Genomic DNA, 25,007 nt, shown 5'->3' on the forward strand with positions numbered 1-25,007 from the left:
CCACATACTGCACAATACCATTCATATAAAATGAAAAGAATAGGCAAATCCACACCAACAGTGGTTTCCCGGGGTCAAGGGGCTGATTGGTGGGGCTGGGGAAAGAGAGAATGGGGACTAACCGCTGATCGGTAGAGAGATTTCTATTTGGGGTTAAAAATGTTCTGGAATTAGCGGTGATTGACACAACCTTGTGACTATGTGAAAAACCACTGAATTGTACAATTTAAAAGGGTGAATTTTGGGGACAACTGTATGGCTCAGTTAAGCGTCTGACTCTTGATTTTAGTTCAGGTCATAATCTCACGGCTTCTGAGATACAGCCCGGTGTGGGGCTTCCCAGACAGAGCGCAGCCTGCTTGGGATTCTCTCTCCTGTCTGCCCCTCCCCCCTCGCTCGCGCTCTCTCAAATAAATAAACTTTCAAAAAAGTAAATAAAAGGGTGATTTTTACGGTATGTACGTTCTATCTCTAAACCCCAACTAAATATTCTCTTCCCTTCAAAGCTACTCCTTCCCCCGTGTTCATAACCTCGGTAAACGGAACCACATTCCACTCAGACGCTCAGGCTAGAAATCTACAAATCTTAACGAGTCCAACTTCTGAGTATTTCTCCATTCTTTCCACTCCAACTCCCAATGCGGGCGCCCTCATTTCTCATCTACATTACATTCTCCTAATTGGTCTCACTGCCTCCAGTCTTGCCTCTCCACATCCTTCCTCACGTGCATGAGGACGTCTCCCGAGGACCCAGGCCGGGTTGGAGCTCCAAGCACTACCACGAAACACACGCTTCTCCAACTTCAGCACGCGCTGAACATCTTCACATCTTCAGGCTGCACATCTTCCGGCCCCCGATCTCTGGCACCAACCAGGCCAGAGGGGTGAGCGGCGCTCCCTCACGCGGCCACCACCTCCCGGCCTCAGCCCGCTCGCTACTTCGAGCAGGGGGCTCTCCCGCCCCAGCGGGCCGGCGCGCCCTGCGACCCTGAATCCGAAGACATTTCCTGTGTCAACCGTGGTAGACCCCCAACTTCAACTAAATACTGCAGCGGTGCCCTAAACTCACCCTGACTCTTCCTCAATACTTAAGAACCTTTGCGAGGTGCCACGCACGCAGGCGACCACGCGAGCCTCGAGAGCCACCCTCAGCAGCGCACCGCCTCGCGGCGTCCGGAAACTATCGCAGCTGCGCGCCCGGGCCGCGGAGGACGACGGGAAGAGAGCGTCCCGGGCCGTTCCGCGCCTGCGCAGACGCAGTCCTCCGCCGGGGGCGCCGTTTGGCGCATGCGTAGGCGCGAGATTCTCCGTTGAGAAGGTGCCTCGGCGGCGCCGGAGGTAGGAGGAGTCGGGCTCTAGGGCCGGGAGTCTGCAGTTGGGAGAGAAGGTCCAGCCACCTTGGGCCCTTGCCGTTCTCGGTGGGAGAGAAGAGTCTTTCTCGCCCGCGGTGTAGAGGCAGGAGCCGCACTTGGTTGGAGGGCCTGGGGCAGCCTGAAGGGAGGACGGGTGGGCTGATCGGATACCCCGGGGTCGCGGCCCGGGCGTCAGTCGGACGATCGGAATTCGCCGTCTGGCTTAACAGCAGCCCGAGCCCTTGACAGCCCTTCTCCAGGCCGGGTCCCCCGCCCGCTTCCCTGGTGTCACCGGGTCGGGGGCAGCGGGAGGGTCCGCCCCGCACTGCCCATTCATTCCTGCAGCGGCGAGTACAAAGCGGAGTAGACCCAAGTCCCGACCCTCTGGAAACTTGCCGCTTCCTTCAGCAAGTACTGAGTGAGCACGTATAGGAGGTGGGCCGTCTTAGGGCTAGTATCCAAGGCAATGTGGAGACTCAGCGGGGTGTGGAGGGTGGGATTTGCTCTAGCTCCCCGCGTCCGACAGGCTCAGTTCAGGGGCTTCTCCCTGCAGCCTTCTCTCCCACCACGTTCTCTTCGCCCCCATGATACCAAACTCTTTGCACTTAATTAATGCAGCAAATAATTGTCGAGCTTTTTTTTTTTTTTTTTTTACAATTCAGGTACTTCACCAGCCCAAGCGAATACGAAATAAAATAGAGGAGGCTGTGCCCTCTTGAAATTTGAGCTGAGTAGGGGACAGATACTAAGTAAATGAATGAAAATGTAGGAGTTGATGCCCTGGAACCACGCTGCTTGGATTTGATCCCGGCCCTGCCACTTCAAAGGCTGTGTGAACTTAAGCCAGTTCCTTAGTCTTGTGCCCGACTCTTGCTGTAAAGGGATGACAATACAGTCTGCCCAACAGGATTGTTGTAAGGATGACACGAGCTAGACTCGTAAAGCAATTAGACCTGTGCCTGGCATACAGTAAGCATTCAATAAATGTTACCTGTTACAAACGATGGTAACTTGTGATAAATGCGATTGTGAAAACAGTGTGTGGTGACAGAAAATGGTGGCAGTGGAGAGGGTCCACTTGGATAAAGGGTGAAGGGAAGCTTCTTTAAAGAGGTGACACAGAAGATGAGAATGGGCCAGCCATGCAAAGTAGATTACAGGTGTCCATGTCTGCTCACCTCCAGAAAAATAGGTGATTAATTGGATTACTCGGACAGTGGAGGTTGCAATATGGTATTTGAAATAAACTTTGTTGCTGGGTCATTCAGTTTTGACTTCTGAATCCCACTAAACTGTGCCAGTGTAAATAATCACACCCATAAGGCTCAGCCTTTGCAGTGGTCACCGTTCGAGTTAAGTTTGGGGAGCTCTTGCTTGGGTGAGAGAGGGTGGAAAAAAAGTGGCCTTCTTTTGATTTGGAAACATTGCTCATGTCAGTGATGAATGAGCCTCCTGTACTCTTGTCTTTTGTTTCTTCCTGAGTGTTGAACCTCATATTTTCTTCATTTCTCTTGTCCCTCCCCTGCACATTAAGTTGTCTGTTGATAGGGCCTGAGGGATAGTTTTTCTGCATTTGACGATCATCTTGTTTCTGCGGTAACTGCCCTTCATGGGATTCATTCATTCCCCAGATTTCAGTGAAAACAACACTCTTTCAAGATGCTCATGGTCTTTCTTTGATGGGTTTCTAGATCCCTCCCCCTGTGTTGTGCTGTGATATCCTGTAAGACCATGAGTTTGTGTTCACCAGGCTGTACTTGAGTATTTGACACAGGTACTGTTACTTTGAGGACTTTGTCCATACTCTGCATCCTCTTGTACCTTCCTGGAAGGAAGGGCATAAAATGCAATGTCTGTCTAATTACATTCAGATGCTTTTGGTTTTCCACAGATGTGACATTGAATGAACCAATGTGCTTTATCACTATGGAGATCTTGGAGAATTGCCTGAGCATGAAGTTCATATGTATCCTACCTTGGAGGCATCTGTTGGACAGCAAAAGCTCTCAGATGTGAACTTTAAATGTGCTGCTTAACGCAGACTCTGTGTGAAGAAAGGCATTTAAATTCTTATGCGGGGGAAAGCACGACTTTTTGCTCAATTGTGCAAACTCTCCAGCTGTCCTAGTGAGAAGCAGAGAGCAGCCGTGATGGAGCTACAAGTCTGAAGGAGGCCCTGCTAGGCTTGTTCTTGGGTCCCCAGATAGACCTCAGATCTCTGAAGAATACTTGAGAGCCTTAAAGTTGGTCAGATGATGGATGAGTCAGACGATGAGTTTAAGGAGCTCTGCGCCACCTTTCTCCAAAGGGTGAAAAAGAATGGCACCAAGGAAGTGTCGGGGGAAAGGAAGACACAAAAGGCCTCAAACAGCACTGAGACAAGTAAACCGAAAAGGACCAAACCAACTGCTACCAAGAGCAAAACCCTTCAAGGCCCCAGGGAGAAGAAAACTCGGTCTGGCAGCCAGGCCCCGAGGACTAGAAGGCAAGGGGCACCCAAGTGGCAGGAGAGCAAACCAGCTCCCCCGGAGAATGGAGGGGGAGGTGTGCCTGCCTCTGCTGTGCTCCAGGAGAATGTGCAGAACACCCAGACAGGTAACTGGGCCAGAGCCACGGGCCGTACGTTTCCAGAGAGGAAACCAGAGATGACGGTACTGTTTTACACCAGGAGTCAGAAAACTTCCTGCAAAGGGCCGGATAGTAAATTACTTTGGCTCTGCAGCCATGGTCTCTGTTGCAACTTCTCAACTCCCTAGACAGTGTGTAAGCAAATGAATGGGCTGTGTTCCAACAAAACGTCATTAACGAAAACAGGCAGCCAGCCTGAGGACCATAGTTTGCTGACTCCTGTTTTAAACAGTGGTCAAATATAACCCCTTCGTGAACTTTCTACATGATTATATTTGTGGCCCTCTGCTCTTTCAGAGTTTCCTATTAATCTTTACATTATGTAGTTGACACAAGTTACATGAACATGAAAATAATGCTGCTTCTCATTTTCTTGAATTTATTCCAGAGTGGGTAAGTTGCAATGGGGCCAGCCAGTTCGTTTAGGCTGCTCAGAAGGCAGTAGGAAGCTGCCAGATGGGTTTAAACCCCCAAGAGAATCTTCAGGTCCTTCCTTTCTCCTCCAACACCTTTGTTCTTTTTTTTTCCTTTGTCTGTTTGAAGCAGGTTTCTTACCCTGCTGTCCTTGGTGTACTGAACCATGGAGAAGGCATGCTACACATGCCTTCTTCAAGCAGAGCTGAGAACCAGCCTTGCATAAGATATTTGGGCTCCTGGGTGCTGTTTCTAAATATTTCTCACCTTTACTTCCTGATCTTAAGTGATATTTTTTACCTAGTGTGGTCAGCATGATCTCTCAATGGAGTGGTGGTAAACACTTAGCTGGCAGAGACCGTTGTAAGGCATCAGTGATGTTACCGAAACGTCGTTGGTCCCTCATGCACCCTTTGGGAGTGTAGCGAAAGCCACGCATGACTCCCCCAGAAAACCGCACCCCTGTGCACACCTGTGAAACTGGCATAAAACTGCAGGGCTTCATGGATCCCCACCAGAGGCCATCTGTGGACGCCAGGTTACTGAACTTATGACCTAGGAAGATCAAAATGTTTGTCTTTAATATTTCTTTTTTTTTTTTAATGTTTATTTATTTTTGAGGCAGAGAGAGACAGAGCATGAACAGGGGAGTGGCAGAGAGGGAGGCACAGAATCTGAAACAGGCTCCAGGCTCTGAGCTGTCAGCAGAGAGCCCGACGCGGGGCTCGAACTCACGGACCGTGAGATCATGACCTGAGCCGAAGTCGGACGCTTAACCGACCAAGCCACCCAGGCACCCCTAATATTTCTTTAATAACAGCTTTAGAGAAAGAATTCACATTCTATAAAATGCACACTCTTCAAGCATACAGTCCAGTGGTTTTAGCGTACTCACAGAGCTGTGTAGTCATTACAACTCCACAGTTTTTGAACATTTCCATCAGTCCAGAAATAAACCCTGTGCTCATTAGCAGTCACTCCCTGTTCCCCCTCCCAGCAAAGATATTTATGACAGGTCTATTTATATTCCCCCCAACGGGGAGGACACCAATAATCACTTCTATTCACACTTGAGGGTTAAACTCAACCAGTTGGTAGAGGGCCCCTTGAGACTTGGGTCTAACCTGGGTCTGGTGGAAGGCTTTGTTTCTCCAGCTAGAACACATGCCTGTGAATGTTTTCCTCCTTGCCAGAGGACGCTCGGGACAGCGACTCCCAGCCCCCTCCTTCCCATCTGACTGCGATGGGGCCCAGTCCCTCCAAACCCCGGACGGCCGAGCTCGTCCTGCAGCGGATGCAGCAGTTCAAGAGAGCAGATCCTGAGCGCCTGCAGCATGCTTCCGAACGGTGCTCCCTGGAGTCTGCAGTTGAAGAAAACCTCCCGAAGGGCCCTCAAGAGGAGATGACGGCAGGGGACGGTATGATGGGAGTTTTACATCTTCCCCGCAGGGATAAGTTTTAACTCGGGGTGGGGGGGGGGGGGGGGGGGGAAGGGCAGAGCGGGAAGGAGCTGGCATTCCAGGAGTTTCTGGTGGGGGCGGGCTCTCTGCCCGGGATTGTACCTTGGCCATTCATTGTTGCTAGCCAGAGAATGAAGGGTCCCTTGGGTCATTTCTCACCTACCTTCTTTGACAAGATACCTCTCCCTCTTTTTATTTATTTTTATTTGTTATTTTTTAGAGAAAGAGAGTGTGAGTGGGGAGAGGGTCAGAGAGAGAGGGAGAGAGAATCTTAAACAGGCTATATGCTCAGCACAGAGCTTGATGCCGGGCTCGATCCCATGACCCTGGGATCATGACCTAAGCCAAAATCAAGAGTCAGATGCTCAACTGACTAAGCCACCCAGATGTCCCTATTTTGCCTTTTTATTACAAGATTTTTCCCACGCACAAAAGTAAATATATATTACAATGAACCTCCATACCCTCAACCTGTATTTAACAATTAACATTTTGCCACCTATTTGTATGTCTCTAAGTGTACATGTTTCTTCTATACCATTAGAAAGGAAGTTCCAGACATCATGATGTTTCACCCCTCGATCTCCTACGTGATCAAAGTGTTGCTGCCACACCTAATTCCATAATTCTGCCTGGTGTCCGCTTCATATTAAAATGTCCCCACTTGTCCCAGGGACAGTTTTATAGCTGGTTTCTTTTTTTTCTGAATAAGGATCCGTCAGAACTAGATGTCCACAAACTGCATCTGCGACAGTTTAGTAGTGTGTTAAAGTCTAGACTCTAGAATAGCCCTCTTGTCTTTTTCACGATTTTTTCATTAGTGCAGGTCAACTGTGTTTTAAAATTTCCCACTTTTCTAGATTTATTTGCTCACGGTGTCATTTAACCACTTCCTGTAAGCCCTGTGTTGCATCACACATGAGTAGACTAGAGGTCTGAGTGGCTCAGGGTTAAAATAGCTTGGCAACAACATTACAGGTGGTGTGCCCCAGGAGGCAGTCCCATTCTTTATCCCGCAAACAACAGGAGCCCTCCTCCCTGGTGAAAAGACACACGAGGGAAAAAAATAGGAAGAGACTGCATAGATGGTCCTACAGCTAATAAATATGGAGTCTCTTGGTACCGACGTGCAGATTTCCCCTTGGGAGCACTGAGGATTCTCGGGCTACCTCTGAGGTCCACGCAGGCAGCGATGTGGCAGCTGCTGCGCCATCAGTCCCCGTAGCACCAACAGGGCGCACGGGAGTTGCTCAGCTAGAACACGAGCTCGGCACCCGCCCTCCGTGGGACTCGGTGTTTCCATCGATCTTCACAGCAAAGCCAGTCATGCTCAGTATTCAGGAGACAGAAACCATTTCTTTGTTTAAAAAAAAAAAATAGGGCACCAAAATGAAGGGTGATGTGTTCCTGGCTTTAGTGGAAAGAGCGATAGACTGTAGGAATATTCAAGGACTGAGGATTTGTGAAGTTCTCCGAGCACCTCCCTGTGAGTGCCAACGGTCTGCTCCAACAAATTCAGATGTGACAGAGGGCCGCGGCCGTGGCCCAGCCACCGAGGGCGCCATCTCCAGACCCAGAACCAGTCAGTCCATCCTTTGGTCTGATGCTGAGAAGGACACTCACCTTTGAAGACAGAAAGACATTTATTTATTTCACTTTGACCTGTTTTTTCTAGGATGGGAAACAAAAGGTCCTAGCAGTAGGAAAGGCTGCACTTTGAAGAGAAAACCTAGATTTATTGGAATAGGAGCCTTGCAAGCCTGGAACGCCCGAGGCAGACTTTTGCAGAAATGGGGAAAACGGAAGGCGCGTTCGTTCTCCAGGACGCTGCTGCTCAGACGGTGGCCCTGACCCGTCAGAAATGCAGAATCTCAGGCCTCCCCTAGACCTGTGGGATGCAGACCTGCGCTTTAACAGGCTTCGCAGGGTTCTTCTGCACACTTGGGGGAGTTCCTGCTCCAGGGGCCCTGCTTACATCCACACTCACCGGACAGGGCGGGGCCGGGTCTGCTTTCTCCACACTCCACCCGCTGTGGGTGCTCCGTGAGGCCTGGCAGGCGGTGCAGGGGTATGCAGGTGAGCTCGTCCTCACGGGTCTTCGTGCCTCTTCACAGGGTCGGGGCCCTGGCTCCCTGCCACAGAGAGTGACGCGGCGGTGGCCTTGGCCCTGCAGCAGGAGTTTGGGCAGGAACAAGCATCGTTACCTGATGAGAACCTGGAGGAGACAGGGTTGTTCTTCTGCCAGATCTGTCAAAAGAACCTCTCAGCCATGAACGTGACACGGAGGGAGCAGCATGTGAACCGGTAGGAATGGCCTGTCGCCTCTCTGTGGTCACCTCTCCCGCGGGTGTGACAGGTCCAGCAGAATCTGTGGTGGGAATCCAGAGACACCTGACCGTGACCATAGCACCTCAGTGTTGGCATCAACCTGTCCTTGCTGTTTTTTTACATAGCTTTATCGAGATGCCTTTCCCGTATTATACAGTTGATCCTTTTAAAACGAACTGTTCAGTGGCTTTTATTTATTATGTCCACAGTTGTGCAACCATTACCACAATTTTAGAGGATTTTTACTCCTCCAAAAAGAAACCCTGTACCCCTTAGCACTCACTCTCCCTCCCCACCCCCACCAACGCCCACCCCAAGCCCCTGGCAGCCGCTCATGCGCTTTCTGTCTCTGTGGATTTGTCTGTTCTGGACGTAAGGGGAATCACACAAGATGGAGCCTTTTGTGTCTGGCTTCCTTCACTCAACATATTGTTTTTGTGGTTCATTCAGGTTGTAGCACGGATCAGAATTCTGTTCCTTTTTATGGTTGAAGAATGCCCCATTGTATGCATAGACCATGTCTCATCCATTCTTCCGCTGGCGGGTGAATGTGTTGTTTCTACCTTTTGAATATTGCGAATAGAGCTGCTGTGAGCGTGTGTTTCGGGTATTAGCTTGAATGTTTGCTTTCAGTTCTTCGGGGTATATACTTAGGAGCGGGATTGCCTCCGTGTAACCTGTCCTTGCCTTCTTCAGCCGGCTTTGCTAACAGATCCCTAAACGTAGGGGTTCGGAGGCTGAGCGAAGGCCGCATGGGGGAGCTGGCTGTGGCCCGCAGCATGTCCGTGCTGACGTGGACGCAGGCCTGCTACAATCCACGTTACCAGGGAGAGCGTTCTGTGTTCACCGTCTTCCTCCAGGTGCTTGGATGAGGCTGAAAAGGCACTGGCACCCACCACACCACGGATCCCCGAATGCCCGATTTGCGGGAGGCCGTTTCTCACCCCGAAGAGCAGGATCAGTCACCTGAAACAGTGCGCGGTGAACATGGACGTGGGCCCCCAGCTCCTGCTCCAGGCCGTGCGGCTGCAGACGGTTCCGCCGGAGGGGGCCTGTGGCACACTGGCATCAAGGTGAGTCACATGAAAAGGAGGACCACCACAGAAACGCTTTTTTTCTTTTTAAAGCCTTTTGTAGTGTTAGAGAACAACGGAACCCTAGACCCCCCCCTAGATTCTGGAAATGAAACATTTGAGAAGGAAATCAGGCACAGTGCCCACTAGCATGGAGAGGAGACAGATGCCGCGTCCTCGAAGGCTTTGAGATGGTCCTCACGGGTGTGTCTACGCAAAGGACTGGCTGGACCGGTTTCCTGGAGGGCCTTTCTGAGCTTTTTCCATTCTCGGCATCCTGTGGTCGGTGCCCTCTGGGCCATTGAGGAATTCGGTAGCCCGCTGTCCCGTGTCTGTGTCCCGTGTGCTGTGGCACAGCTTCCACCTCCACGCGGTCCGATTCTCACACCATTAACGTTAAAGGACTCGGCATCGTTCAAAGAGTTGGCAAGACAGAAGCACAGGCCTTTTTGTTAATGTGCATGAATTAAATGCATAAGTGTCACAATAAGAGGCCTGTACGTAGCTAGAAACAAGTCCTTGGTGTGCAAACCACAGGTACACGGGCAGCTCAGCTCCCCTGCACCTTGCCCCTGCCACGGTGGACGCCGGCATTACAGGGAACAATCTAGTGCCGGCCCTGGACTTCTGCAGGTTTGGGACTTCTTTCCTTTGACAGCTGTCAAGAGCAAAGGGAAGGCCAAGGGCATGGCTCTGTTTGTCCTGGCCGATGTCTTGCACACAGGTTATGGGCATCTGAGCTGGGCCAGTGGTGGGACTGGGGTTGGCAAAAGTCAGTTCTTAGCTGGTGAGCCTGTCTATATTGTAGCACATCAACAGCAGCACCTCAGAATTGGAAGCTTTAAGGATCTAGCATAGATATTATCTAAGCCATTGTTGTCTTTCAATAGGACTGGATGACAACTACTTACTCAGGTGAAATATATCTGCTTTTTAAATACTTCCAAGAAGAGACACAAGATGTGTGTGGGTCCTTCTAGAAGGTTGTTAAAGTAGAAAACGACAGCCGATGGACACCCTCACTGAGGCTTTGAGACTCACCTGCCCTAAGGCCAAGCCTGGTGTGTGTGGAACTCTGGGTAGTGGATACTGGGATGGCCCCTTTCTCTCTGGGGGGCTGTGGTTATCATGTGGGGTTCCCAGGAAGTTGAACCAAATTAGGGCTTGTGTAGATCTTCCAAAGTGATATCTGAGATTCTTGAGCCATCCCTGGCCCAGGGGAGAGCATGAGCTTCTCTGGAAAGACGAGAGGTACCTTCCAGAGCAGCCCCACAGCTGGGTTTGCACTCCCGGTCTCTCTCTCACTGTTGCCCTCCTATTTCTCACTCGGCCTGTTAGGATTCACCAGGCAGTCTGCGTTCTCCAGCCAGAAAGTCCTTTAAGTCAATCTCCTCCAAGCTGGCTGACCATGTTGGTGGTCTAAGCCGGGAGTCCTTTCCTTCAGACCTCGGACAGAGGCTCCGCCCACGGGCCCCTGCAGGAGGGGAAGGGATCCTTTCGTGGCCAGCGTGGCCAAGGGACTGCCTGAGGGGCATCTGAGGTATGGTTGGGCAGAAGTTGGTGGAATCCAGGAAGCTGACTCAGAGCCGTCGAGTGTGGGCTCCATTGGCAGGGTCTGGCCACACGGAGCATGTGCGGGTACCATTTACAGCTTTGTACGTCTGCCAAGAACTCAGCTGGGTAGCATCACGTGGAAGGTCCCAGAGCCTCTGCTCTCCGGGCCGCAGCGAACGTGGCCCAGAATCACTTGAGCTTACACAAGGCAACGGGATGAGTACAGCGAATGCCCAGAGCAATTGACGCCTCTGTCTGATGAGTTCACATTTATCCCTTTTCTCTCCTGACCAGAGAGTAGAAGGGGTCCGGGCCTCTCTGGTCCAGCGGGGACCGCCTCAGAAGAGGAAGCGCTCACACTTCCGGCCTCACTAACCTGTTTGGCTGTCTTTTAAGCTTCAGCCATCACGCTGGAGGTCTGAAGCGGAGGGGAGCCACCAACCAGAAGGAGCTGCAGAGGAAGCGGAGGGTCACCAAGCCCGAGGCGCCGTCCGAGGACTTGCTGGTGGCCATGGCCTTGTCCCGGTCTGAGATGGAGCAGGAGGCTGTGCCAGCGGCGCTCAGCCCGGGAAATGCCTTTTCTGAGAGGATAAGACTGGGAGCAGGTAGGCGCACCCCTGCGGGGGGAGGCTCTCCACGCTGCTGGCCGGAGGTGACTGCGGCTGGGCCTCGTGACCCTTTGCTTCTGTTTACCTCCAGAAAAGAAGAGCCGCAAGAGGAAGGCGCCTATTTCCCCTCCCCCGTTGTTAGTCCAGGACCCGGAGACCACGGGGAGGCTGACGGCGGATCGGGTGGCCCAGCTCTTTGCCGAGGAGGTGGAGCTGTCCAGCACGCCGCCGCTTCCCACGAGCAGGATTCTAAAGGAAGAGCTGGGAAAGGCCGGTCGGTGTCTGCGGCCACCTGGAGGGAAGCAGAACTTTCTGTGGGAAGGCAGCGCCCTGACTGGAGCCTGGGCCCTGGAAGCCTTCTACACGGCAAGCCTGGTCCCTCCCATGGTGCCCCAGCGGCCTGCAAAGGTGCGCCCTCCCCTCTGGGCATACGGGGGGCTCCGGGGAGAGGCCAGCAGCTCCAGGAATGCGGCACTGGTCATCAACAGAAAGTCTGAAAAGGAAGGAAGGGTAGGAAGTTGAGGGGCGTTGACTGTAGCATGTTTCTGTGTGTAGGAACTGATGGCTCTCCTGGGAAGAACGGGCCAGTTTCCCACATGTATCCTGTCCCTGGAGAGTGTGACTGAAATGCAGTCCAGGACCCCACCCCCGGGGGGGGCTGGTATAACCCACGTATGGTGGGGCCCAGGAACCAGCCTGATGCAGGTGTGCCTAGAGTCACTAAGCTTGAGGCCATTTAGATGACTTTAGGAGGACAGGGCCTTCAGGAACCTTCCACAGACACAGATGCAGCAGGCATGGCCTTCACTGAGAGAAGTCCGTTGATAGATGGTGAGGGAGAAAAGTTTCACAGTGTTGCCCTGGGCTGTGGCTGGCACTCTCAGGGATCCTCTGCGTGGCGGCTTCTGCAGTAGCCATTTGGTCACTCGGCTTTCTGACTTCTTTCAGGCTCTTACACAGGAGCCCATGCTCCTCCCAGGGCTGCCTGACCAGCCAGAGGTGGGAGTGCAGACGCCACCTGCTGTCCCCAGTGCCCACCCTGCAGGCCACGGCCCCAGGAGCCCGGGCCCCTCCGCCAGCCAGAGGGAGCACCAGGCCCTGCAGGACCTTGTGGACCTGGCGGGAGAGGCGATGAATGCCAGCCCATGGCCCTGCAGTGGGGGACCAGCCAGCCCGGGAGGGGTTGCAGGTGAGACACCGGATGGGACACCGGGGCCAGACCCGCCCTCCCCACCCCCGCCCCCCGCCCCGGCCATGGCTGCAGCGTCACTGGCTAGTCCTTGTGACATGGTGATAGCCGCTCAGACCTGGGGGTCTCTGGCTTGTCCCCATAAGATGGGGAGAATGCGGTCTCTGTAAGTGCTTTCCTTTTTTCTCAGATGAATGTCGTGTTGGTGAGTCTGTCAACAGTTACCTTAAACTTTAACCCAGAACACAGCCCTTTTCCCAGAGCAAGAGACCTGCAGGCTGCTTGTGTCTACTTCACCGCCCTGTACCTCTGGGTGAGGGGGTAAAACCTATCAGTAGGTGGTTCACTTCAGTGATGAAGCCCTCGGGTGACAAGTACCTGCAGGGTGCCTCTGGGGTCAGCCGGCTGACAGGTGATGCCTGGAGATTGACGTTGCCAGACGTGATGTTCTTTTAACCTGTGAATTCTTCTCTCAGGGATGGATTTGTCACTCACTGGCCTTCCACTGACTGGGTTTATCCCGCCACCCCAGGAAGAGCAGCTGGAGAGGGGCCGCCAAGCTTCGGTAAGGACCGGGCTTCTCCCTGCGGGCCGGGCAGCCTGGCCCTGCTCCCAACCCTGTGGTCCTGGCCACTGAGTCAGCTCACTGTCTCCAGACCCTTCCACAAGTGCACTGGACCCTCATTGGCCTTTGAGCTAAGCCAGGCAAGAGACCACAGGAGTCTCCTGTCCCCTCTAGGGTTCTGCCATGAGGCTTTTGTCCCTATCGTCACTGCACTCTAGGGTACCACAGTAGCCAAGCCCCGGGAGCCTGCTCTGTCCTGAGAGCCCACAGGGATCACCGCTGCTCTGTGAGGGGCTTCGTTCCCTGAACTTTCATTCATTTGTTCAGCATCTACTGTGCCCCTCTGACATCAGGTCCCAGGCTGGCCTCCGGATAATGGTTCACGTTCCCTGTTGGTGACGCTGGGTTGGAAGTTGGGTTTTCCTTAGAGAGGATGTCATCCTGTTAGTCTATCGGTATCAGCCAAACCCTTCACACCACGGTCTACCTGAAGACCGTGGCACGGGGTCGGAGAAGGGACTCGGAGCTCCCGTCAGCCCGGTACCTGAATGGCGAGGGCTCAGGATCCTTGCCTGTCACATCGGGCCGCACACGGTGTTTATGAAGCACTTAGCCCAACGTGCACCCTGCTCACCCTGCTCGGCCGCGGCTAATGCCTCATCTGCAGCTCTCTTGCAGCCGTCATGCCTCCACTCGCTCGTCCCCCGCATTGTGGGCCAGGGGATTCTGGGTAATGGAGAACTTGAGCAAGGAGCTAGCGTGCTGTCCCATATTGTTTGGAGCCTCAGGGCGATAACAGGCGGAACCCGGCGTGCGAGCCTTGTGGACAGGAGCTCAAGGCACCCCTAAAGTTGGGGAACTTGCTGTTAGCCCGGTCTGCTCCCCCTCCTTCCAGCTCACCCTCAGTTTGCTGCTGGCTGACTTCAGAGCCATGGTCAATAACCCACAGCTGAGCGACATCCAGCTTCAGACAGACAGCGGGGAGGTGCTTTACGCCCACAAGTTCGTGCTTTACGCCCGCTGCCCCCTTCTCATGCAGTATGTGAGTACGTCCCCTCTCCCCCCTTCTCCCTTCCCCCGCTTCCTCTCCTGCCCCTCCCCTCCTCCCTCCCCCCCCTCCCCTCCTTCCTTTCTCTCCTTCTCCACTCCTCCCCCTCCCCTCTTCCCAGCCCCCCTCCGCCTCCTCCCCCCGCCCCCTCCTCCCTCCTCTCCCCCACCCCTCCCATTCTGGGTGCTCTCTTATGCTCCCTTCCACTCTGTCCAGGCTCTCCCTCTGTCTTCCCACCCCCTTTCCTCCCCTCCACACCCCCCCTCCCTGCCCACGCTCTCACCCGTCTCTCCGTCCTCTCAGTTACACTTCACGGAGGAGACCTTTTTGAGGTTAGGAAGCAGTATGAGGAAATGAACGGAGGATTGGGAAACATCAGATTTCTTGATTCACTGAATAAAAATCCACTTTTCCCCAGAATTTTTTCCTTTTCCTCTGTGTCTGTAATTATAAAGTCATCCTCGACCTCTTGAAGGTTGAGCTGCTGACAGACGTTTCTGCACCGACCCGCACCGACACGCATTTGACTTCAACGTTGTGTCGCAGGATCCAGGAAGCTACTGTCGGCCTCTCCCAGAAGGTTCTAGTGCCTCTGATGCGTCTGTCGAGAGGGAAGCGACCGGGCACTTAAACACCCGTCATGGTCTGCTTTTATCAACGGCGAAGTCCTATGGCCTGACCGCAGAGCCTGCGGGGCAGACCGGCGCGACACTGGCTGACGCTGGCGCCGGGGAAAGGCTGTGTGGAGGAGGGGCCCCCTCTGTGTGGCCCCCGAGTCAGACTCGTGAGGTCGGTAAACCTCCTGTATTCTCCTTCGTTTTCAGGTGAACAGCGAAGGCTTCTTCGCCGTGGAGGACGGCGGCGTGAAGAGCCAGCGCGCGCTGCTGGGTGGCGTGAGCGCCGAGGCTGCCCGTGCGCTCCTGCACTATCTCTACACCGCGGACCCCGGCGTGCCTCCCCGGCTGGCGCCCGGCCTGAGCGCTCTGGCCCGCAGGTCCGATCGTTCTTCCCGTTTACCTCACGGCGTCTGACGCTCACTGCCAAGGAGTAGCAGGTTGACGGCTCGCAGGAGGGCCAGGGCTGCGCCCTCTCCGTGTTAACCCCAGGTCTATGCTCAGTGGTGACCTCACCTGGGATGTACTGACCGGAAGTCTGGCCAGAGCGGGCGCTCGCGGGAGAGCCCAGCGCTGGTGGTGGACGGCCTCTGCCGAGTCACGTGGCTTGGAGCTCCCTGGGTGTGATGGGGGTGGTCCTCAGCTGCCCCAAAGCCCTGCTACTCCTTGGCCATTCCACCACGAAAGCCTAGGGGTGGCCGTCCTTTCCCAGGTCCCAGAAAACAGAAGCAGCTAGGATGCGTAGTTTAACTCCCGCGGGCTCGCACCTAGTCCACGCGGCAGCCGGGAGGGGCGGCGTGCAGCTCCACGAAACGAGGGGAACCGTGTCCATCCGAGGCCGTGTCAGCCCTCGGGTGCGTCCTGGGAGAGGACCAGCCTGCCCCTGCGGTTCTGAGTGTGCCAGTCAGACCACAGAGTGTTCAGGGACACGGCAGGTGGTGCCCCCCTCGCCCCGGCTGACCTGTGACGGGTTCGCTGTCTTTGGTTTGCATCGGTCCAGAGCTCCGGGTGCCTCTCAGGGCAGCTCCAGCCGGGCCGCACCACCAGCTGCTGTCCTCCAGCTCGGCCCGATGCACCTTCCTGTTTGCGCAGCGGAGTCCAAGATCCCTTCCTTAAAGTCCCCGAGTTCCTTCTAGAGCTGACTGGTGTGTGTGGGCTGGGGGCTGCTGGGTGTGAGCATGGGCGCCGTCTGGAAGAGAGCAGGGAAGAGGCCAGGACTGACTCAACGGCTGTCCTCCCCATGACCCTCACCTGCGCCGGGGCACCGGCTGCTGCCTCTGTGGGGTAGTGATGCGTGGCGTTTCCCGTTGCAGGTTCGGCGTTAGCGAGCTTGTTCTCCTGTGCGAACAAGAGCCCGATGTGATGGGTTCAGAGGACAGGCCACGGAAGGAGAAGGAAGACGAGGACTGTGAAAGCCGGGCGGAGAACTTCCAAGAACTCTTGAGGTCCATGTGGATAAAGGAAGAGGAAGAAGCAGAGGCTTCATTGAAATCCGAGGGCTGTGAAGAAGACAGAGAAAAAGTGGATGAGGCAGAAATGGAAGAGATTTATGAATTTGCAGCCACTCAGCGCAAGCTGCTCCGGGGGGAAAGCACTCCAGAGGTCAAGGAAGAAACGGACCGGTTCGGGGAGGATGGTCCCTTGTCTGCACAAATCTCATTAAGTGTTCAGGTTCACGAACAGCCGGAAAATGCAGAAGAGACGGAACTGTGTGGCCAGAGAAGAGATGAGGCCCCAGTCAAATGGAAGAGCGTGGGACCGTCCACGCCCCTGCGACTCAAGGGCCATGGTGCAGACGTAGAGACAGCAGGGTCCCCAGAGGAAGCACTGGGGCATCCCGGCTCCTCTCGCCCTTCTCGGGGCGGCCGGACAGGGAGAAAGGAAGATGCGTTTTGGTGCTCGGCTGCTGCTGCCACTGAACAGCCCTTTTCATCGACTCCCAGAAGATGCCCTGAACCGTCGCAGACAACAAGTGAGCTCCAGGAAGACAATGGCACGGCCGCGAGAAAGGGGGCGGAGAGTCCTTGTACCCCTGCCCACCGGCAGGCACCCCCGTTGCGCCCGTGCCTGTCGAAGCTCCTTCAAGGCAGGAGTCCTGACCGGCCACGCCCTTGCCCTCGCCCTCATCACACCGGCCAGTCGCCCAGCGGAGCTTCTAGGGCGGCCTCCCAGGACTCACCATCCAAGCAGAGGAGGGGCAGGAGCCTCTGCAAGCTACTCAAAGATCCAGGCCTTCAGAAAGGCAAAGAACGTGGTTCCTTGTTGGAATGCAGAAATAAAGGGGCTCTAGCCTCCCCAGAAAAATCTCCATCCATTGACCTTACCCAATCAAAACCTGGTCATCTGAGCTCCCGATCTCAGAATACTCCAGCCAGCAAGAACAGAGAAGATGAGATTATCCTTTTACTGGACTCAGATGAAGAGCTGGAGCTGGAACAAACCAAAACAAAGTCAGTTCTTAATGGTCCCCTGGAAGAAAGGAAAGTGCTAGAAGTTAGCACCAAGTCTTCTGAGCTGTTTTCCGTCATCGACGTTGATGCAGATCAGGATTCTTTCCAAAGCCCACCACGAAGAGAGGCGGAACTGCTGTGTGGGGAGGAGAGGCCGCCAGGGAGCCAGGGCTCAGGGGAGGGCAGAGGGACCCCTCAGCTGTTCTGTGACCCCGAGAGCGGCCCTGAGGAGGACAGCACCACAGACGCCTCATGGCTGGTGCCCGCCACCCCCCTGGCCAGCAGAAGCCGTGACTCTTCATCCCAGACCCAAATAACAGGCCTCAGGTCCAGGGCTTTAGTGGATCACATGGCCCAGTTCAAACCCTGGGCCTCCCTAGAAAACAGGGATAGACCCGAAGCTGCAAATACGTGTTCGATAGCCAGGCCCCAGATGTCGCCACCGCGCTTGGGCCCCATCGTTGCAGGAAGCCCCGACAGCAGGGGCCCATGCAGTCCCCACCCCGGGCACCTCCAGCACCTTGCTCCTCTGGCGGCCTGTCCCATCTCAGGGGGCCTCGCCGATTCCACGGGGCGGCTCCGGAAGCGCTCGCCCCTCGGGCCCAGCCTGCCGAATCAGGCCACCGCGAGTGAGGTGGTGGAGGTGGAGGACAGCGAAGACGAGCGGGAGGTGGCCAACAGCAGCCCCCTGCCGGACAACGACCCTCCGATCCCTCTTGACGACTGCCACTGGCACACGGAGCCCCTCTCTCCGATTCCGATCGACCGCTTGAATCTCGAGCTGACGGGGCCCCTGAGCACCAGTAGTCCCAGCGGTTACGGCCGCTCCCCGGCCCTCTCGGGCACCACCCCCATCCGAGGAAGCCTTGCCGGCCAAAGAAAGGCTCCAGAGAAGTCCCCTCGGGCCGGCTCGCCTGGGAGCAGCAGGCAGAGCTTTCTGAACTCCGCTCTGTGGGACCACTGGGATGAAAAGGAACAGACGTCTCCAGAGCTCCTTCCTGCGGCCCAGACGCCGAGTGCTGATGAAGCTCAGAAATCAGAAGGGTTAGAGACGCCAAGTGAGTAGCGGGGCGGGCTGGGGGGTGGGGGTAGTTGTCTCTTACACTGTTTTACACTAAGGGGCTGGAGGGGACGGTGAAGACCGCGCAGGGCCGTCTGAGCCCTCCCTTCCGCCTCCCGGCTCAGGGACGGCGGGCTTGCTTCCAGAGTACCCCTTAGCCAGTTCGTATCCTTGCCTGGGTCCGGTGGCTCCCCTGGGCTCGGGTGAAAATTGCTGTCTTTGGACCCTGCTCGGGACTACTGAGCCAGCACTTCTGAAGGCCGACACGAACACCTCAGGTGCACCTCAGAATCGGCCAAGCGTGGTTCCTCCCGAGGTGAGACAGAGCTGCCGTGCCGAGCCCGCAGCTCCACTCCTGTGAGCACGCTCAGTGGAAGCGCAGTCAGGACCGAAACAGATCCTCGTACCCGAGTGTTCACGGCGGCCAAAGCGGGCAAATAACCCAGGCGTCCCTTAGCTGATGTGCAGGGGTAAAGGCAACGCGGTCCCATCCACGCAGTGGGGTATTATCAGCCACAGAAAGGACAGAAGTACTGACCTGGTACGTCATGGATGAAGCTTGAACACACGATGCTCGGTGAGAGACCGGAGTCACGGGAGACCACGTGCTGTGTAATTCCATTTCCGTGACACGTCCAGAGGAGACACCTCTGTTAGGACAGGAGCAGACGAGCAGTTGCCGGGAGCGGGGGCGCAGAGAGAATGGGCAGCGTGCTGGGTACGGAATTGCCTTTTCGGGGTGACAAAGATGCTTTGGAGCTAGATAGAGGTGGGGGTGGCGCCGCACTGGGAATGTCCAAAGTGCCTCTGGATCGTTCACTTTAAAATTACATGTGAATTTGCATCTCATTGAAAAAAACAAGAGGTGGGCAAGTAGGGGAGGTCCTTCCTCATCCACCAGCCCCCAGCCCCATGGGGGGATGCCTTTCCCAGCTCATTTCAGTCAGAGTCCCCCGTGCCAGTCCCTGAGGTGTTGCCGCCCACCCTGTCCCCTGCCGGGCGGATCCTGGGAGAGCCGGGAAGGGCAGGGTCGCACCAAGCAGTGGCTGGTAGCATGGAAGCAGCCTGCGGACAGAGCGTCTGTGTGCGACCCGGTGTTTCATTTCCTCCTAAAACCCGAGACCATCTGGGCCTTAACCAGCACTCCCAGCATTGAATGGACTTGAGAATTGCCTGGAGAACGTCCTAACACATACACGGCCAGGCCCCACCCCACAGGTCTGGGGCTCGGCCAAGAATTTGCATCTCTAACCAGCCAGTTCCCAGGTGGTGCCGTGAGAACCACTGCAGGAGACATCGGAAGACCGGGGCGGGGGAACCTCAGTCTGAACTTGAGGCGGGCTTCCACGAGGTGACAGGCTTTCTCAAATCATACAAAGACTTTTGTGCTTTTTTTCAGGAGACAGCCTGTTTTCATTGGAGTCTCAAAGGACTCCAAGCTCATAAAAAGGATAAGAACCAAATATATTCCTAAGTTGTCCCGTTTGTCTTTAAAACACTGACTTCTCTTCTAAAATAACAGTTTTATTGAGCTATTATTTACACCCCGTAAAGTTTCCCCTTTAAGATGTACAATCCAGTGGTTTTTAGGACATTAACAATGTTCTGCAACTGTGAGGGGCTGGGTAAAACGGGAGGGAGAGTGGGAGGTGCAGGCCTTATTCCCAGGACAAATGAGTAAGTCCTGGGAATAAAACAGCACAGGGAACAGTCAGTGGTCTAACAGCGCACGGTGATAGACAGTAGCTACGAAACAAAAATGAAACCATACCCCTCGGTGGTTTTAGTACATTAACAGTGTTCCGCAAGCATCACCACGAATCCCAGAACATTTTCGTCATCCCGTCAGCAGCCACTCCCGCTGCCCCTTCACCCCAGCCCCTGGCAGCCATGAATCTGCCTTCCTCCCTGTTCCCGCAGCATCGGCATCGCACAAGGGCTGTGGCCCTCATCACGTGCCGTGCGATGCTTTCCGAAAAGACACGATTCTAGACTCAAACGATGAAGGGGTGAACGTACTGCTCTCATGCACAACGGTGGCTAGGCTTCCTTCGAAGGCAGGATTTCTCTCGGTGATCCTACTGAGCTCAAAAGAGGTAAATCCAGGTCCCCTGTGCTGATACGTGTTTCTTTTGTTCTACCTAGAAGGTGCTCATTGGAAGAACTTGCCCCCGAAAGTGCCCATAACCCCAATGCCAAGGTATTCCATCATGGAGACCCCGGTACTGAAGAAAGAACTGGATAGGTTGGTGTTGTTCTTGAAAACTTGCTCCTGAGTGGTCCGCTCCCTCCTGTGAGCGTCCAGGCTTTAGTGAGGCCGGAGATGAAGGTCCTGCTGTGGGGCTCTGGTAGCAGGAGCCGCTGGGGGTGGGAGAGTGTGTGACGTCTGGCTCTCCGCACACTGTTCCCGGAGAAGCTAAGAGAGGAGACTCCGTCAGGTGACCCATCGGGTGACAGGTCTCCATGAGCCATGTGGATGGAAATGGGACACTCGCCTTAACAGTCTGAATAAGGAGATCTGATTTTTTAAAAGAACATCAAAACTATCACATCCCCATCAATGCTGCTCCTCACCTTGGGCACAGAAGGTGTTCCCACTACCACCATCGCTCAGAACCTGGGAATGGTCCTTCTGGAATATTCTTCAATGTAAGCTCAGTTGGCCTGCAGAGTAGACATCTCTGAATGCTCACAAAAGTCAGGCATTTAAGATTTCAGTTACACGAAGCCATTAATTTAATTTGTTGATAACTGTTTGCTCTTGGCTGAAGTTCACCTGTTTCCCCATTCAGGTTTGGCGTCCGCCCTCTACCCAAACGCCAGATGGTCCTGAAACTGAAGGAGATATTCCAGTACACTCACCAGACTCTGGAGTCAGACTCCGAGAATGAGAGCCAGTCCTCACGGGTGCTCCTGGAGGCGCCTCACAGCCAGACCCAAGCCAGCAAGACGTCCAAGGGCTCCTCCCATCAAGAGAATCCTCCTGGTGGAAGCCTCCCTCCAACGAGCAGGGAGGAACCTCCAGGCCCTGATGGTGACGCCCAGCTCCCAGCCTCCCAGGAATCAGTGGCCTCCTCCGTGGACAGCAGTGACGGCTCCTTTAACTCACAAAGGTAACGGGACCGAAGGACAGGGCGAGTGGCTTCATAAGTCCTCCACAGCCAGTGGGTCCGTGAGTTGGCGGAAGCAAGGCCTAATGCCGATGTTGAGAAAGCCCAGCTGCCTTCTGCATTTGAACTGTAGGAAACCCAGCTGGGGTTACGGGCAGTCCCCTGTGAGCCTCCTGAGCAGACCTCTGGGGCTCCCGGATCCTTGCCCTCAGGATACTCTCGTGAGGGGGCGGGGCTGGCCTTCCCGGTAGCACCTGTTGCTGCCGGCAGTAGATTCTGGCAGAGGGTAGGATCCTGCCCCCGCCGCAGCAAGAATGACAGGATTGCAGCGGCCTGGAGCTTCCTGCCACCCTGGGAGGTCATCCGTGCCACGTGTTGGGCTCTGCAGGGGACACAGAAACGCTCTTTCCCTCAAAGAGACTCCTGGTCTCGGGGTGCCGGAGAGGAGGGTCACAAAATGTTTTTTGTCTGGTTCTTTGCAGTTCTTCCTGTGAGTTTGGAGTGGCCTTTGAGTCTGCGGGGGATGAAGAGGGTCAAGAGGAGATAAGTGCATCACAGACGGCCGTCCAGGCGGCAGCCACGGAGGAGGCGGTGAGGCGCTACATCCGCTCCCGGCCGGCCCTCTACCGCAAGGTCCTGCTCTATCAGCCCTTTGAGTTGGCCGAGCTGCAGGCCGAGCTGAAGCAGCATGGCATCCGCATGGCCCTGGGGAAGCTGCTGGATTTCCTGGATGCCCACTGTATCACCTTCACCACCTCTGCGGCCCGGAAGGAGAAGCTCCAGAGGAAGAGGCGGCAGCCCGTGGGCAAGAAGAAGCGGGGCAGGGCCGCGGGCCGGTCCGCCCCTCCCCACCCGCGGCCGTCCGCAGCCTGTGAGCGTCTGCAGCCCCCCTCGGCGAGCCAGGCCTCCACGGGCGTTTCGGGGCCTGGGGACCACATCAACCCCCCGTGAAAGTGACGATGGCACCGAGTTGGGTCGGCTTTCCCCAACTCCGTTTCCACGGGCCTCAGGGCCCCAGTCCCTTCCTCTTGTCAGTGCCCATGGTTTGTCTCCCTTTGTCTCCCTGTGACCCCGCCGTGGGTGGCCGCCAGCTAGCCAGGACGAGGTCTTCCGGGTACAGGGTGTCCTCGTCCTGAGGTGGACATCCAGGGCCAGCTTGCCCTTGCCCTGCCTTCCTTCTTGACACTTGGCCATAATCCCAGCCTCCACCAGCAGACCAGGTGCCCACAAGCCTGTCACTGCCACATGTTAGGTGCTCTGCTGGCCCACCCATCCCGCCTAGATACCTGTCATCGTCACCAGCAGTCTCCAAACTGGGCAGTGCGGGCGGGCTCGGCTTTGCCGGGTATGTGGGGGAAGCTATCTCCAGCCTCAGGAGCGGTGTGGAGTATGGGCGAGGGCCAGAAAAGAGGAAAGGTCTGGGTCTCTACATCCGTGTGAATGCCTTGTCTGTTTTAAATACGGTGCAGTCCATTTTATATGATGTGCAATAAAAACAAAAAGGCTGTATAAAAAGTTTCCAGATACTACACTCTAGAAGGATGAGGGAAGCTGGCTGGCAGCTGCCCCTACACCCACGTCTGCAGGTCTCTGTGACGGTCCTTCATTGCGAGGGGTGACCCAGGCCTGCTGGCTCATTGCTCTTTGGTTCTTAGGTAAGAGGTGTGTGCATTCGTTCATCCGTGACTGTGAGTCCGTAGACCCACACCAAGCCCCTACCAAGCAATGAGCTCCAGCCCTCGATGCTCAAAGTGAGGCCCGGGGCCCAGCAGTGTCACCCCGGGGTGGGGGGGTTGTTACAGATGCAGGCCTGGGCCTATCCAGACCCACCGAGTCAGAATCTGCATTTTACTACGATGAGTTTGCAAAGCCTGCCCTGGCCTCTGCGCTGGGCCCTGTGGAGAGAGGTCAGAAACAAGCCATCAGTCGTCAGACTAGGTCTAGTCATCAGCCAGACCCTGGCCTGTCCTGAGCTCAGTCAGTGCTCAGGTGGCCCCAAGCGATAGCCTCCTGGAAGAGGGGCATTGTGAGCTGGGCCTCAGGTGCATGCAGCATTCAGGGAGGTCAGAGGGGCTTCCTGAACACGTACCGTGTGTCCTGGTTTGTGCCCTGGGGAAGAGGGCCGGGCAGGGGTTAGAGGGCAGAGCAGGCTGCCAGGGCTCAGATCACGGCTAACGGCAGTTGAGACTGGAGACGAGTCTGGCCTGGTTTCGAAGGTACCATGTGTTTCTTACACCAAAGGCTTGCTCTCCTGCCCTAGTAGGGACTGTGTGAGGGAAGGGAGGTGGAGTTTGGGAAGCGGGAGGCGACTCAGAGCCCTTACCCGGCTTCACCGGCTCCTGCTGGAGACCCTGGACTGGGATGAGCAGCTTCGGATGCACTGCCCCGGGACAGGCCTGGGAGCCCTCAGTCCTCAGAACGCAGCCCAGGACGTCACCAGCCGCAGGAGGGGTTGAAACGGAAAAAGGCTTGGGCCAGGAGAGGGATGGGGGGAAGGGAGCGCCGGTGGTAGGAGGCCTTGGCCAGGTCAGGTCTTCACCGCGGGCCCCGGGGGGCCCCAGGGCTCGGCAGTGGGCCCAGCAAGGGCTTGAGCCCCGAGCCTGAGCCCGTGCACTCTCGTGGCAGTGAGGGACCAGCCACAAGCAGAGGACTGGCAGCCTCCGGGGAGGAGAGCCCTGAGCTTTCCGGACAGGTCACACCTGGCTGGGGAACGGGACAATCAGGCCCAGCTATTCCGGACAGGTCACACCTGGCTGGGAACGGGACAATCAGGCCCAGCTAACTGGTTGAGAAGGAAAACGGTGTGCAGGAGCTGCCTTATCCCAGCACCCGTGGCGGGGCTGGCAGAGCAGGGCCGGCAGTGGGCCTCCTGCTGCACAGCAGGCAGATGTTCCAGAAGCTCTGCCCTGCCTCGTGATGGACAGTTAGCACAGGTGAGAGCGCGCCGAGCCCCGGAGCAGCGGAAAACCAGGCGACACCCCCACTTTGTTTGTGCTGTGTCGAGACCTCCCAGGCCTGTCCCGTGTCCTGTGGCGGGCCTGGCCTGGGCATGGTCACTGCAGGCAATCAAAGGGGAGCCACGAGGCCCCCAGGGGCCTGTACAACACCCCACCCCCACCCACCCCCGCCAGAGGCCCCTGCTCCCGCCGGCAGGAAGCCTCGGGCTGTCTGAGTTGGGAAGGACTGAGGCCGCTGCCCGTCTGGCTTTCCCAGTTCCGGGTGGACAGCAAGCGCCAGAGTGAGACCCCACCGCAAACATACAAACGCCCGGGAGAGTCGAGAGGAAGGCCTCCTGCGTGTCATGGGCGGTCCGTTGGAGGTGGGGGAGAGTCCCGGGGGGGACAGTGCCCCGAGACCCCCAGGGAGGAGGGTATTTCCTCCTGTGCTCGGGAACCACCTTCCCTGAGCTGTGGAGGGGGGAGCAGAGCAGGCCTCTTGGTGTCTTTCACATGACGGATACCCACCAAGCCCCTGTGGCTTCCAGCATCCTGTGGGCGGCCTGGTTTCAGACGCCTCCACTGCACCTTGTGGCCGGCCTACAGCCTCCGGTCTGC

The 25,007-nt window shown here is 55.9% G+C and overlaps 1 protein-coding gene across 1 annotated transcript; it reads left to right on the forward strand.

Annotated features, from left to right (window-relative positions):
- Positions 1-2,406: 2,406 nt before the first annotated feature.
- SLX4 (SLX4 structure-specific endonuclease subunit) lies at positions 2,407-22,962 on the forward strand. The gene is made up of 15 exons (XM_042921337.1): positions 2,407-2,441; positions 3,577-3,947; positions 5,588-5,812; positions 7,969-8,158; positions 9,043-9,255; positions 11,206-11,414; positions 11,509-11,825; positions 12,366-12,606; positions 13,083-13,171; positions 14,067-14,213; positions 15,044-15,213; positions 16,147-18,341; positions 20,489-20,588; positions 21,136-21,456; positions 21,936-22,962. Exons 1-15 carry the CDS (start codon positions 2,407-2,409, stop codon positions 22,402-22,404), a joined length of 5,292 nt encoding a protein of 1,763 aa, XP_042777271.1. The 3' UTR covers positions 22,405-22,962.
- The last annotated feature ends 2,045 nt before the right edge of the window (positions 22,963-25,007 follow it).

This window comes from Panthera leo, chromosome E3, assembly GCF_018350215.1.
Source record: "Panthera leo isolate Ple1 chromosome E3, P.leo_Ple1_pat1.1, whole genome shotgun sequence".
NCBI lineage: Eukaryota > Metazoa > Chordata > Mammalia > Carnivora > Felidae > Panthera > Panthera leo.

What these genes read in the sequence shown, in the direction of transcription:
- SLX4 (XM_042921337.1), top strand. Translation starts at nt 2,407, where the DNA reads ATGGTGGCAGTGGAGAGGGTCCACTTGGATAAAGG. An exon ending in TGTGCAGAACACCCAGACAG is followed by an intron (nt 3,948 to 5,587) that starts GTAACTGGGCCA and finishes CCTCCTTGCCAG; the next exon opens with AGGACGCTCGGGACAGCGAC. An exon ending in AGGGAGCAGCATGTGAACCG is followed by an intron (nt 8,159 to 9,042) that starts GTAGGAATGGCC and finishes GTCTTCCTCCAG; the next exon opens with GTGCTTGGATGAGGCTGAAA.